The sequence below is a fragment of the Triticum urartu genome, chromosome 2A, assembly GCF_056163025.1.
Source record: "Triticum urartu cultivar PI428250 chromosome 2A, HENAU_Tu73, whole genome shotgun sequence".
In the NCBI taxonomy this organism is placed as follows: domain Eukaryota; kingdom Viridiplantae; phylum Streptophyta; class Magnoliopsida; order Poales; family Poaceae; genus Triticum; species Triticum urartu.
The window spans coordinates 732,737,738-732,753,049 of NC_141874.1; the positions used below are offsets into that span (position 1 = coordinate 732,737,738).

Below are 15,312 nucleotides of genomic sequence, written 5' to 3' on the forward strand. Positions count from 1 at the left end.
GTCCGCTTCTCGCTCGACGACGAGTACTGCGCTTACTACTTGATGAGTTGTCGCAATGTATAATAGCATTGGTTCACCAATGTTTGGCGTGGCCAGGACTGGGTTTGTTGCCAATATGGCTTTTATTTCGTTGAGTCTGGCCGAGGCGGCATCCGTCCACTCGAAGTGTTCGGTGCGCCGGAGGAGGCGATAAAGGGGTAATGCCTTTTCTCCCAAGCGGGAGATAAAGCGGCTTAGAGCCGCCACGCATCCAGTCAATTTTTGTATCTGTTTGAGGTCTGTTGGTGTAGCCAACTGTGACAACGCTCGGATTTTGGCCGGATTAGCTTCAATACCTCTACTAGAGACAATGAATCCCAGGAGCTTTCTGGCTGGTACGCCGAAAACGCATTTTTCCGGATTGAGCTTGATGTCATATGTTCGGAGGTTGTCGAATGTGAGCCTCAAGTCGTCTACTAGAGTGTCGACATGCTTGGTTTTAACGACCACATCGTCCACGTATGCCTCCACTGTTTTGCCGATCTGGTTTGCCAGACATGTCTGAATCATGCGCTGATATGTTGCGTCGGCGTTTTTGAGCCCGAAGGGCATTGTGTTGAAGCAGAATGGGCCGTATGGTGTGATGAATGCCGTTGCGGCTTGGTCTGGCTCCGCCATTTTAATTTGATGGTAGCCGGAGTATGCGTCGAGGAAACACAATGAATCGTGTCCTGCGGTAGCATCGATGATTTGATCGATGCGGGGGAGGGGGAAGGGATCCTTTGGGCAGGCCTTGTTAAGGTCCTTAAAATCGACGCACAAGCGCCAGGATTTGTCCTTCTTTGGTACCATCACCAGGTTTGCTAGCCAGTCCGGATGTTTTATGTCTCTGATGAATCCGGCCTCCAATAGCTTGGCTAGTTCCTCTCCCATGGCTTATCTCTTAGGCTCGGAGAAACGTCGAAGAGCCTGCTTGACTGGCTTGAATCCTTTTAGGATATTTAAGTTGTGCTCAGCCAGCCTACGTGGGATTTCTGGCATGTCTGAAGGGTGCCAGGCGAAAATGTCCCAGTTCTCGCGTAGGAACTCTCGCAGTGCAGCGTCGACATCAGGGTTTAATTATGCCCCGATGGAAGCTGTTTTTGTAGGGTCCATTGGATGGACTTGGAATTTGACTATTTCGTCCGCCGGTTTAAAGGAGGTGGACTTGGATCTTTTATCGAGTATCACATCGTCCCTGTTCACCGTGGAGCGCAGCGCAGTTAGCTCCTCGGCCGCTAGGGCTTCGGATAGTGCCTCGAGGGCCAGTGCGGCTGTCTTATTTTCGACGCAGAGTGCTATGTCTAGATCACTAGCAAGAGTGATGATTCCGTTGGTCCCGGGCATTTTGAGCTTCATATACCCGTAATGGGGTAACGGGGCCACTTGGAATGTAATTTCTTCGGACCTGTAATTATCCGTGTGCCGAATGCCACATCTAGTGTGATTTTCCCAGCACAGCATGCTTCCCGACTGGGGATGATTCCTCTAAAGGTTGTGCTACTATGCTCAATGCGGCTCCAGTCTATTTCCATCTTTTGAAGAGTTTCCTCATAGATGAGGTTTAATCCGCTGCCGCCGTCCATGAGTACCTTGGTGAGTCGAAAGTCGTCCACGATTGGACTGAGGACCAGTGCGGCTGGTGCTCGGGCTGTTCGGAATTTGGGTTCGTCACTGGCATTGAAGGTAATAGCCGTGTCACTCCAAGGATTTATTTCTGCTATGTGGCAGATTTCGGCCATGCTGCGGAGTGTTCGCTTGCGTCTATTATTTAATGCGAAGGTCTCAAATACCGTTGACACCGTATTGTTGTCCGTGGGATGGTTCTCTTTGGTTTTTGGGAGGAGTAGATCCTCACCACTTTTGGCCACCTGCCGGAGTATCCAACATGCTCTAAGGTTGTGCGTTGGTATTGCATCCGCTGTACTATGAATTTTGCAGGGTCCGTTGAGCCATCCCTCCAGTATGGTTCCTTGCCCAGTAAAGGGCTTTTGTTTTTTGGTAGTTAACCCAGGTGTATTGTGATAATGCACCCTTTTATTTCGGACTGGGTTTGTATTCGGGGCCGGATTATCCCAAAATTTTATTTCGGTTTTCCAGGCGCTTTCCATCGCACAGTACTTTCGTACTATGGACACCAAGTCGTCAAAGCGTGTAATTTCGCGGCGACTTATGGCATTGAGGATTCCCTTGTCCGTGCAATTATTGCAAAAGAATGAAATTGCATCTTCCTCGCGGCAGTCCTTTATCCTGTTCATGACTAGGAGGAATCTGGCCCAGTAATGGTGTACTGTTTCTTCGGGCTCTTGCCTAATGTGGGATAGATCGCGTATGTTTGGGTGGGTGGGTGGAATTGAATCCGAATCCTCACCTGATCTGAGACTCAGGGGCCAAGGAGTTTCCAAACTCGAAAGTTTGGATTCTTGGATGTTTTCTGATAAATCTAGCCCGCTGCCTGATTCTAGGTTCAGGCCTTGAGTGACGTCCTCCCCTCCGCGGGTATCCGTCTTGGAGGGATCGGGAATCCGGACATAGCTAGTCCTTAAGATAGATGAAGGGTTGCCGCATTGTTCCTCCACCACTGCAACGTGATGGGTGACCTGGGGAGAGTTAATCTCTCTCAGAACGGGTTTAGGCCCAATCTGATCGTAGTCTGTAGTGACTGCCAGGACGGCGATGCGATCCAAGAGCTCGTTCAGGGAAGAGAGCTCCATTGGATCTAACTGCTCGGCGAGTTCCGAGTTGACGTGAAGATTGCTTTCGATGACCCGAGAAGTCATCGTCGGCGCAGCGACCGAACAGGCGGTCGTAAGAAAACCACCTAGCCGGCGAGTTTGGCCGATAGCCAAAGCTCCCTCAGCGATAGTGCCATCTTTAAAGACGAGATGAGACATCCTTCCTGGTGGCGACGTCACAGCGGAACTCTCAATGAAAGCACCAATGTCGGTGTCAAAACCGGCGGATCTCGGGTAGGGGTCCCGAACTGTGCGTCTAGGCCGATGGTAATAGGAGGCAGGGGACACGAAGTTTTATCCAGGTTCGGGCCCTCTTGATGGAGGTAAAACCCTACGTCCTGCTTGATTAATATTGATGATATGTGTAGTACAAGAGTAGATCTACCACGAGATCAGAGAGGCTAAACCCTAGAAGCTAGCCTATGGTATGATTGTATGTTGTGATTGTTGTCCTACGGACTAAAACCCTCCGGTTTATATAGACACCGGAGAGCGTTAGAGTTACACAAGTTCGGTTACAAAGGAGGAGATATCCATATCCGTATTGCCTAGCTTGCCTTCCATGCCAAGTAGAGTCCCATCCGGACACGAGACGAAGTCTTCAATCTTGTATCTTCATAGTCTAACAGTCCGGCCAATGGAGATAGTCCGGCTGTCTGGAGACCCCCTAATCCAAGACTCCCTCAACGCCGATAACGCCCACACGTGTGGGCGTTAAGGGGTATGCCCACACATTTTGTGTGGTGTCTAAGGGAATTAGCCCACACGTCTACGTGTGCGCAAAACAAGTAATGCTCACACGCCTCTTTTTTTCCCTCTCGGTCCCTCTTACACGCATGCGTGTGGGCAAAATAGATAATGCCCACACGCCCGTACGTCAGGCCTCCTACCTCATGGTACCGCACGCCCCGCGTGACAGGCAGCACGCGCCCTGCAGTTGCCATGGTCCGGTCCCTCTTCCATGAACTGCAGTTGCCATGTCGCTGAACTACAGTTGCCATGTCAGACAACTACAGTTGCCATGGTTGCTCAACTGCAGTTGCCATCTCAGGTCAAGTGTCAGATGCCATTTTTGGACAACTGCAGTTGTTGCCATGTATTGTCTGTTTTACTATAGTTGCCATGATTTGAAAACTTGGTTGCCACCTACTAACACTAGGCAGTTGTCATGTATGGTATGCTTTACTGCAGTTGCCATGATTTGAAAACTTTATGAGTTGCCACCTACTAACAATAGGCAGTTGCTGTGTAGCGCTACAAAAAAACATGGCAAAATAACATGTTCGGTTAAAGAGAGAGTTATCATCTGCTTACAAGCACACTAGGGCAGTTGCCATGTACCCTACAAAACACATGGCAACTGACATGTTCGGGTAAAAAGAGAGAGTTGCCATCTACTTACAAGCACACTAGGACAGTTGTCATGTACCCTGCAAAGCACATGGCAACTGGCAGCTTTGCGTGTGGGAGAGGAGACAGACGTGTGGGCGAACTGCTAAACGCCCACACACCAGCCTCTGTGCGTGAGTGAAAACTGACGTGTGGGCGAACTGCTAAATGCCCACACACCGGTTCCTCCGTGTGGTGAAAGCGGACGTGTGGTCGACCGAATGAATGCCCACACACCAGCCTAGTCCTACGTGGCACCACAAACATGCTAAGATTCATGCAAACACAAACGGATATGGTTCCACGCGTGTGGGTGAGATGCAAACGCTCATGCGTGTGGGCATTAGTTTTTCCATTATTTTAAGATCGAACGCATCGCACTTGAGCGGCATGTCACGATCCTCGGCGTATGTATCCCATGGATCCACGATGGAACTCCGTGCACGTGCGCGTTAGGTCAGAAGAGAACTTGAGCGTGAGCGGTTGCCATGGATCCACGATGGAGCTATGTACGGATGCATGTCCCTGCTAATTATATCGGCGGCGTTGTGTTGTGTGTGGCGGCAACAGGGTCTACGACGACGAACGAGACGATGTGAGGTGCCAGCTCTGGCCTTGGGTGGGGTGTCCGTCGGGGGAGACGACCGATGTGGAGTTGACCTTTGCTCATGAAATGGAATTGACGTGTGGCCAGCCGCACCGGCAGCGATATGTAACCATGCATGGGATGGATGCCCATGACCACAGCGCAAGAAAAGGAAATTAAGCTGTTTCATGTCGGGCCTTGCCTTTCCAGTTTGTCCCAAGAAAACAAAATCAATGCTCACAAGTGCTACTTGAAGCATTTTGAAGCACTAGTTTATTTTTTTACCACGTATTTCACGAATGTGGCCTCATAATGAAAATTTGCAAACACTTGAAATATTTGTTAAAATTTACCAAAAAAATTCAGAATTTTTTATTTTTCTAATTTTTTAATTTACTGTTCATTCAAGCTCGTTTGAGCTCGAGCTCAGAATGGTACTTTCGACAATGTCCGAAGTACTTCCAGAAAATGGAGATCAACTGCTAATCTCCGAAGGAGACACTGCATAGCATGGGGTAGTAGACGTATAATTTCACCACGTGGAAGCAAGACTGCAATTCTTTTTCGGGCGACCATCAGATCTAGTTTAGCAATTCTTGTTTCAAAAAGAAAAAGATCTAGTTTAGCAATTTACTAATTTTCTCTAAGAAAAGCTTTGTTGATCTTTGTTGATCATTCATGCACACACAGGCACAACACTCCGAAATGAAAAAAGTGGAGCCAACAGCTCCTTAATTCGAGAAAAAGGAACGGGCCCAACTGTCATTATTACCCGGTATGTTCAAAGCATTGGCGCACGTACTCCATGTGTTTCTTCTTCCCCCGTACGCCCATCATGCTCCATGTGCCCCAACTCCATGGGAGTATATAGACAGAGGCAGCCTGCTTGACTCTCCCCACACCAAGCTTACATCGATCGTCTCCTTGACTCGTGACTCGTGACTCGTGAGCAACTCATCCAAGAGAGAGCAATGGATGATGCCGTGGAGCTGTCATGGGGGGCGCGGTGCTTGGGGCTGGCCTTCTTCAGCCTGTCCATCTTCTCGGTGGCGCTCGGCGCTGTGCTCCTGCTCGTCCGCCGGTGGCCCAACCCCTGGTGCGGCTGTCACGGGTGCCGGGCTTACCTCACGGGGTCGTGGGCCAAGGAGTTCACCAACCTCGCTGACTGGTACGCGCACCTGCTGCGCGAGTCGCCGACGGGCACCGTCCAGGTCCACGTCCTCGGCTGCACCGTCACCGCCAACCCGGCCAACGTCGAGTACATGCTCAAGACCCGCTTCGACAACTTCCCCAAGGGCAGGCGCTTCGCCGCGCTCCTCGGCGATCTCCTCGGCGGTGGCATCTTCAACGTCGACGGCGACGCCTGGCGCCACCAGCGCAAGATGGCCAGCCTCGAGCTCGGCAGCGTCACCGTGCGCTCCTACGCCTACAAGATCGTCGCCCAGGAGGTGGAGACGCGCCTCCTGCCGGTCCTGGCTGACGCCGCCGACAAGGGCAAGGTTGTCGACCTCCAGGACGTGTTCCGGCGGTTCGCCTTCGACACCGTCTGCAAGATCTCCTTCGGGCTGGACCCGGGCTGCCTCGACCTCGACATGCCCATGTCGGACCTAGCCAACGCGTTCGACGCCGCCTCGCGGTTCTGCGCCATGCGGGGCGCCGCGGCCTCGCCGTTGGTGTGGAAGATGAAGCGGATGCTCAACATTGGGTCCGAGAGGGAGCTTAAGAAGGCCATCAAGCTCGTCGACGACCTCGCGTCGGCCATGATTCTGCTGCGGCGGAGTCTGGGTTTTGACAACAGCCACGACCTCCTGTCCCGCTTCATGGCCTCGGACGTCGCCATGGACGACAAGTATCTCCGCGACATCGTCGTCAGCTTCCTTCTCGCCGGGCGGGATACGGTCGCCTCCGCGCTTACCACGCTCTTCATCCACCTGCACAAGAACCCTGAAGTCGCGGCTGCCATTCGCGCGGAGGCCGGCGGCGAGAAGCCGTCCACCTATGAGCATCTGATGAGCCTGCATTATACCCACGCGGTGCTGTTCGAGAACATGCGGTTGTTCCCGCCGGTGCAGTTCGACTCCAAGTTCTGCGCCGCCGCCGACGTGCTCCCGGACGGCACCTACGTGGACGGCGAGTCACGCGTGATGTACCACCCGTACGCCATGGGACGCATGCCGAGCATCTGGGGAGCCGACTACGAGAAGTTCCGCCCCGACCGGTGGCTCACCGGACCCGGCGGTTCGTTCGCGCCGGTGAACCTGTACAAGTACCCGGTGTTCCAGGCCGGCCTCCGCGTGTGCCTCGGCAAGGAGCTCGCCATAACTGAGATGAAGGCGGTCGGCGTGGCCGTGGTGAAGGCGTTCGACGTGGACGTGGTCGGAGAGAACGGCCGTAGGGGCTGGGCGCCGACGTTTGTGCCGGGGCTCACGGCGTCCATCAGCGGCGGGCTCCCAGTGAGGATCAAGCGCGCTTCGATGCAGACCGCAGAGTAGTTTTTAGCGTGCGTGCATTAATTGATGCTTGATTCACAGTTTTTTTTTAAGAGTACGCTTAGGCGTACCATAACTTTATAGAAGGTTGAAATGAAATTACAAGAAGCCACCACTCGTTACGAACAACGAGCGTAGCACACACCACACCACTCACGACCAAGATTACAAGCGGACAACACCGCAAAGCAAGCTACAACACAGAAGAGCCTATCCTCAGTTGACACACACACCGCATCTCGACCGACGCCGGACACCTCCGAAGACCATCACTTTCCATAGAACATCGCTTGTCGACGCACCATCCACTCTGAGCGCCTAAGAGGAAATGGCAAGTGGAAGGCGGGACTTGCTCCGATCTAAGAGAAGCACCTTCTTGAAGACACCAGCGATGAGCGTACATAGCGCCGCAAAGAATCAACAGAGGACAGCGGTGAACACCAGAGGAGAGCAATAAGAACCCGATCATGTCTCCACACACAAAGCTCCCAACAGAGATACGACGTCGAGGACGCCGCCAATGTGCCGATCCAACATCGAATGGAGGCTTTCGCCCGGAGACAGCCACCAACTCCAAGTGAGCGAGGGGCATGGCGCACACACCTCGGCGACGCCTTCAAGAAGGAAATGACACCCACAGGTGCCATCGCCGCCGGCCCGGCATAAGCCAAGCAGGATTTTCATCCGCGCAAACGCACATCACCACGCCTCCTGGAAATGGGCTACACCGTCCAATTTGCCTCGCACAGCCGCCACCGCAACTCTAAGTCGAAGTAGCCGCAAAGCTGAGGACCGACGACCGGCCGCATGACCAAGAAGAACCCGGCCACCGCACCAACTCCCAGCCTGAACAAGAGACTGCGGCCACCCCCACCTCCGGCAGGGTCCATGACCGTCCGCAACTGCCTACGCCCACTCCAAAGGCTGGCCTTGCGACGGACGGACCCGCTCCTCCACGAAGAACCAAGCCGCGCCACCGAGAGAGCCCCGCCACTCACCTGTAACGCCCTCGATGCGGCTATATCTCCCATGTGTCGAAGCACGACTTAGAGGCATTACCGCATTGAAAGCAATGTCGCAAGTGAGGTAATCTTCACACAACCCATGTAATACAATTGGGGAAAAAGATACATAGTTGGCTTACAATCGCCACTTCACACAATACATGAATAAAGCATTATATCATCCAAATACAATCAAGGTCCGACTACGGAACCAAAATAAAAGAAGAACCCCAAATGCGACAAGGTCCCCGATCGACCCGACTGGGCTCCACTACTGACCAACTGGAAAACGGAACAACATAAAGAACATGATCTTCATAGAGCTCCTCCTTGAGCTTGGTTGCGTCATCTGCACGGTTCAACGGCACCTACAAGCTGGTTTTGGAAGTATCTGTGAGTCACGGGGGACTCAGCAATCTCGCACCCTCGCGATCAAGACTATTTAAGCTTATGGGTAAGGTAAAGGTATGAGGTGGAGCTGCAGCAAGCGACTAGCATATATGGTGGCTCAACATACGCAAATGAGAGCGAGAAGAGAAGGCAAAGCACGATCGAGAAACTATGATCAAGAAGTGATCCTAGAACAACCTACGTCAAACATTACTCCAACACGGTGTTCACTTCCCGGACTCCGCCGGAAAGAGACCATCACGGTAACACACGTGGTTGATATATTTTAATTAAGGTCAACTTCAGGCTTTCTACAACCGGACGTTAACAAATTCCCATCTGCCCATAACCGCGGGCACGGCTTTCGAAAGTTCAAAACCCCGCAGGGGTGTCCCAACTTAGCCCATGACAAGCTCTCACGGTCAACGAAGGATATTCCTTCTAGCGGGAAGACCCGATCAGACTCGGAATCCCGGTTACAAGACATTTCGACAATGGTAAAACAAGACCAGCAAGACCACCCGTTGTGCTGACAAATCCCGATAGGAGCTGCACATATCTCGTTCTCAGGGCACACCGGATAAGCTAAGCGTACAGGAGCCGACATAACCCAAGTTGCCAAGGGATGGCCCTGCACGGTGCTCTAGTTTGGACCAACACTCAGAGGAGCACTGGCCCGGGGGTTTAAATAAAGATGACCCTTGAGTCTGCAGAACCCAAGGGAAAGAAAAGGCTAGGAGGCGAATGGTAAAACCAATGTTGGGCCTTGCTGGAGGAGTTTTATTCAAGGCGAACTGTCAAGGGGTTTCCATTATTACCCAACCGCGTAAGGAACGTAAAATCCGGGAACATAACACCGATATGACGGAAACTAGGGCAGCAAGAGTGGAACAAAACACCAGGCATAAGGCCGAGCCTTCCACCCTTTACCAAGTATATAGATGCATTAATTAAATAAGATATATTGTGATAACCCAACAAGTAAACATGTTCCAACAAGGAACAACATCTCCATGTTCCAACAAGGAACAAACTTCAATCTTCACCTGCAACTAACAACGCTATAAGAGGGGCTGAGCAAAGCGGTAACATAGCCAAACAACGGTTTGCTAGGACAAAGTGGGTTAGAGGCTTGGTTCAACAATATGGGAGGCATGATAAGCAAGTGGTAAGTATCGCAACATAGGCATAGCAAAAGAGCGAGCAAGTAGCAAGCAAAGATAGAAGTGATTCCGAGGGTATGATCATCTTGCCTGAAATCCCGCAAGGAAGAAGAACGAGTCCATGAAGGAGACAAACGGACGAAGGCAAACGAGTCCTCACAAACGCGACGTTATCAGAACCAACCCGAAGAAGCACACACCGGAAAGAAGCACACAACATAGTAAACAACCAACACATGAATATGGCACGGTGCGGAAACAAGTATGATGCATGTCCGGTTTAATGAGGCATGGCGTGGCAAAGTGCACAAATAATCCTACAAATTAAGTGGAGCTCATTATGCAACTCCGTTGCATATTGACGGAACCCCACATGACTTATTTAGTTTGATCTTGTTTATGTACCCAACAATATTAAATGTTGTTAAACATGGCAAGAGGGTGAAGCAAATGAAAACTACCTATCTAGGCAAGCCTAAATGAGGCCGGAGACAACGAACAACAATTCCGGAAAATCCTCATATGCATATATTAGGTTTGGTACTGTTCTGCCCCAAACCAAATTTTATAGTTGTTAAACATGCAAGATGATGCCACCATGTTAAACTAGGCAAAATTCCACCCCGTTTGCATATAAAGTTTATTATAAACCGAGCTACGGTTATTTAGTTATGAATTTAAGCATTTTATCAAGTTATTTAAGCAAATTTAAACAAACAGCATCTTAAACATTTTAAACATGGATGAAAATGACATATTATGAAACTAGACAAAATTCTAAGCAAGTTACATATATAAAATGTTTTAATCTGATGCACGGTTATTAAGTTATTATATACATGAATATGGAGGGGTTTTCTGTAAATCTGCTAATTCCCTGGAAATTAGACAAATTCGCAGACCGAAAAAAAAACTACATTGGGCCGAAACTGCTGGGTGCTGGGGCGCTCACCATGGGCTTCAGCCCGTCGGTGAGGAGGTGGAGGCAGGCCGCGGGGCGCAGGCTGGGCCGCGAGCGAAGCAGACGAGGCCTCGCGCAGCGAGTGGCACTCGTCCAGGCTGGCGCTAGACTGGTCAACGCGGGGCGCGGCTCCATCGTCCTCCTCTTGAACGGCGGCAGCGCAGGACTTGGGGACGAGCGCTCCTGCGACGGGCTGCGCTGGCCTTGGAGATCTGGCACGGGAGGTCACGCACGCGAGGCAGGGGCCGGAGACGAAACGAGGGAGGCGGCGCTGCGGGACTTGAGGCGCGGGGCGAAGCAGAAGACGGCGCTGTGCTCGTTCCCGAGCAGGGGTGCAGCACGGGCATGGCTCTCGCTCGAGCAGCGCATGGGAAGAAGGCGCGACGGCATCGGCGGCTAGGGACTTGGCACATCAGGGCTTCACGGGAGGAGCTGCTTGAATTTCTCCCATGGCGGGCATCGACGGCGCCGAACAGCAATGGCGAAGAAAAGCTTCGAGAGGAACTTGACGATGGCGGGGTCCTCTCCTCTGGATCGAGCGAAACAGGGGCGCGGGGACGAGGGGCACGGCCTCAATCCCATCCGGATCGAGCAGAAGGACTACAGGCGGCGCGGATCCGGGCGAGGACGGCGGCTCCGGTCGTAGACGGAGATGAACTCCATCGGGCGGCCATGGATGGGACCTGCGAAGCACCATGGCTGCGGGGTGAGGGAGAGGAACAAGGGGGAATTGAAAGAAAAACGGGGAAGGGAGAGGAACGAGGTCACCAGCGACGAAGTTCTCTGGTGGCTTCGAATCGAAGAGCTCGGGCTCGATCTTTGGTTGCCTGGTTGGTGGGAGGAGGAATGGGAGGATCTCGATGTGGATTTGGGGAATAAGTGCGGCCGCGGCGGCAGGGACAAGTGCCTAGAAGTTAGAGTTTGGTCTAGATGTAGTAAGTGGATTTTTGGATAGGGACATTTGGTCCCTCCGATCTTAATCAGACGGACGGGAAAAATAGGTTAGGTAGCCCAAAGAGAAAAACGAAGACGTTTTGTAGATGTTCGGGGATGATCCGGATCCAACGGTGACGACTGCTCGGGTCGGGTCCGGGACAACTTTCGGACGCGCGCGCGAGGAGGGCCGCGGGCTGACGAGAGAGGTTAGGTTAGGCCTGGCGGTAGGTAGTGAGCTGTGTAGACGGTCTCGAGCTGAGAGAAGAGAAGAGAGGGAGGCCCGGCGACGGTTTCCGGAGACCGAAAACATCCGACGTTTTGACCGACTATATTGTCGCTATAGTTAACGGTTGGGCTATCAAACGGACTCCGAACGCGATGAAACTTGGCAGGCGGCCTACCTACAACATAAAAACACCGCATGCCAACTTTCATCCCATTCCGAGAACATTTTCCGGCCACTTATAAAATAATATTTCAGACATGCCGCGGGCGCGTGCAAGTGTGTCTGGGCTCAGAACGAACAACAGAGAGAACGAGGAGACCGGAACAGATGCAAGTTTTAAAACATGATGATGCAATGCACATGATGATATGATAAGATGCAACACGCATGCAAATGACATGGCAACGGCGGCGAATAACTGGAGGACAACTGGCACAACGGTCTCGGGGCGTCACATCACCACACCGCGCAGAGGAGGCCGGCCACTCGCTGCTCGCCAAGACTCCATCTTGGCCGAGCCATCGTAGCGCCGCCACCACCAGCCTGGCCGTGGGTTTGCTCCGCTGCCTCCAGATGACGCCGCCACCGCCCAAGCAAACCACCACACTGCTGCCAGCTCTGTCCAAGCCCGCTGCCCTGCCAGACTCCATGTCGCGCATCCGCCGCCATCCTCCTCCACCAGCAGCCGCAGATCTGGCCAAGACGAGTCCCGCCATGAGAGAAACGCCGCGCCGCCACCGGCACGCGCGCTCCGCCATGACGACGTGCGTCCACCGGCCAGCGGCTGCGCTGCCCCACGCCACCACCACCAGCAGCGCCATCCGACACGCCGGCCTCCGGGATCTGCCGTCTTGAGCGAAGAAGAGGCCCCCCGCGGCCCCCGCTCCAGCCAAGGGCGACGGAGATCCCGCCGCCACCGGCACCTCGTGGGCTTTGCCCGGCGGCGCCCGCCGGCGGCGGCGGGGGGAGAGGGAGCGGGTGGGGGTAGGTTCTGGCGGCTAGGTTTGGGGCCCAGGTCGCCCGCGGGGGAGCGACGCGGGGCCGTAGGATCTTTCAACTTGAAGTGGCACACAGGAAATAATGATAACCAGCCGATGCCACTTGATTCACAGTTGAACATATTGGAGATTCATTCATACAGGTATGCTGATACTCTCTCAAACAAAGAAGAAACCTATAATATCAATGAAACTTGGGAGTAGGGATCGACTATACGTCAGGTGCCTGAAAAAAGTATAGCGTCAATCATTACATAAAAAAATAGCGTAAATACTTTTTCTTTCAACCATACGATCAACATCCAACGGCCATCAAGCGCGCACTGTTCTTCATCTCCTCTCTTTCTTCTTCCTCCGCCCCGACGGTTTCTCCTTCCCCGCCCTCCCCTCAACCTCCCCCCACTGTCATGTTGGTCGCCGCCCCAACCATCCTTCTATGCCCCGCTAAACCGAAAAAGAACTCCGGCGATCCCCTGCACCCCCACCCCTAAGATTGATAATGAGGCCAAGGCTTCCCCTATGATAGATAATGGGGTTGTCTTCTCCGGCCAGGTCTGACATGAGGGAAGGAAGGTAGGAGGTGAATGGCACAATTTTTTTCTTCAAATACCTGATAAATAGCAAAACTGATGAAACTAGATTAAAATCTAAGGAGTGCACTCTTATTTTGATGGTACATAACGAACATTACGATACACTTTGCAGCAAGAGAAAACACGATTAATCCTCTAGAACAAGACAATCTTTGTCAAAACTAGAGTCGAATGAATCTCCAAGTAATGACACACAACAAAACATACAAGCCAGCTCGCATGCATAGTAGAAAGTCATTTATAAGAAAGGACCCCAATATAGATTGAACATCAGATTTTTTTACAATGGCAAATCGAATACCCAGGATGGCAAATTATATTGTCACGAGGATGACTCATGCTCAGTTTTTTGGTAGGATTTTGTCGTGCTTGCTAAAGAAAATTGTCATCCTCGCGACATTATAATTGTCCGTCATAGGCATTCGATTGTCATGGTTCAAAATTAGTCTTCATTGTTGAAGTGGATTGCTTCTATTTCTCACTACTAGGAAAAGAGCTATAGATAGGATTGATACTAATGGCGCACCATGGAAGCAGTGCGCCACTACTATATACTAATGGCGCACCGGTTGGTGATGCGCCATTAGTGTGGAAGACACTAATGGCGCACTAGAAACAGGGTGCGCCACTAGTATTAAATTATTATTTTTTCCATTTTTCCATACATACTAATGACGCATCAGGTCGAAGTACGCCATTACTAGTTCTAAGTAGTAATGGCGCACCAAGCAGACAGTGCGCCATTACTGTAAAAAAATTATTCTTTTTTTTTTGCAAAACTACTAATGGCGCATCGTTTCACAGTGCGTCATTACTAGTTTAAACTAGTAATGGCGCACTATTACTCGGTGCGCCATTAGTATATATATATTTTTTTTACTTTTTTGCAAAACTACTAATGGCGCACCACCTGCAGGTGCGCCATTAGTAACCAGGGTTATTAATGGCGCATTTGCTGGTGGTGCGCCATTAATAACCTGGGACCCCAATAAGATATTTTGGACAGCCCCACACCTACCCACCCACTTTCCCCACTTCATTCCCTCCACCTCCTTCTCCAAGCTTTCGGCCATCTCCTCCTCCTCACCTCATTTCCACCATAGATTCATCAAAATTAAGTGGTGAAATTACCTTTTTTTGATAGGTAAGTAAGGGGAAAGCTATCTTCATGATGTAGATCTACTTTTTTTCTCCCTAGCTCGCTCCAACAACGTGCACATGCACTTTTTGTGGCCTAGCTAGATCTATGTATGTTTGTGGTGTTGCATGTGTTTGTGGTGTTGCATATATGTTTGTGTTTGAAGGTACCGGTATTTGAAATGCGATAGTTGCCAATATTTTGCCGGAATGTTTTGATTCATTTCCGTTTCGGCGAGAATTTTGGCACTATGCATTCTTTTTGGTCCTATTTTTAGGGAAGGTCATGCCAAATTTTTTCTTGGTTCTAAAATATCGTTTTGCTCTACCCCGCAGGCGACCACGGTCCGCACGATGACTGAAGGCGTCGTGAATAGGTTTTTGAGCTCCGCGAAGGCCGAGATGCTTCAAAAGAACGAGACGGAGATAAGATGTCTGTGTCAAAGATGCAAGCTGAAGAGCCTTATTGCGGACCCGGATTCCGGGCAGGTGCGGGACCACCTGCTCTTGCGTGGTTTCATGGATGGCTATCGGTGGCAAGGTGATGAAGATGACTATGAAGTCGTCCATGGGGGCCGGGCAAGAAATGAGGAAGGGCAATAAGACAAGTACCACCGCGGCGAGGGCGGGCGAGAAGACGAAGAATCTCCAGGACATGATCACGACGGTGATGCTGTACACAGTCAT

The 15,312-nt window shown here is 51.6% G+C and overlaps 1 protein-coding gene across 1 annotated transcript; it reads left to right on the forward strand.

The window, feature by feature from the left end:
- The first annotated feature begins 5,628 nt into the window (after positions 1-5,628).
- Positions 5,629-7,438, forward strand: LOC125531067 (cytochrome P450 94C1). Its single transcript, XM_087540308.1, has one exon. The coding sequence runs from the start codon at positions 5,700-5,702 to the stop codon at positions 7,218-7,220; it is 1,521 nt and encodes a 506-aa protein (XP_087396434.1). The 5' UTR covers positions 5,629-5,699; the 3' UTR covers positions 7,221-7,438.
- Positions 7,439-15,312: the final 7,874 nt, after the last annotated feature.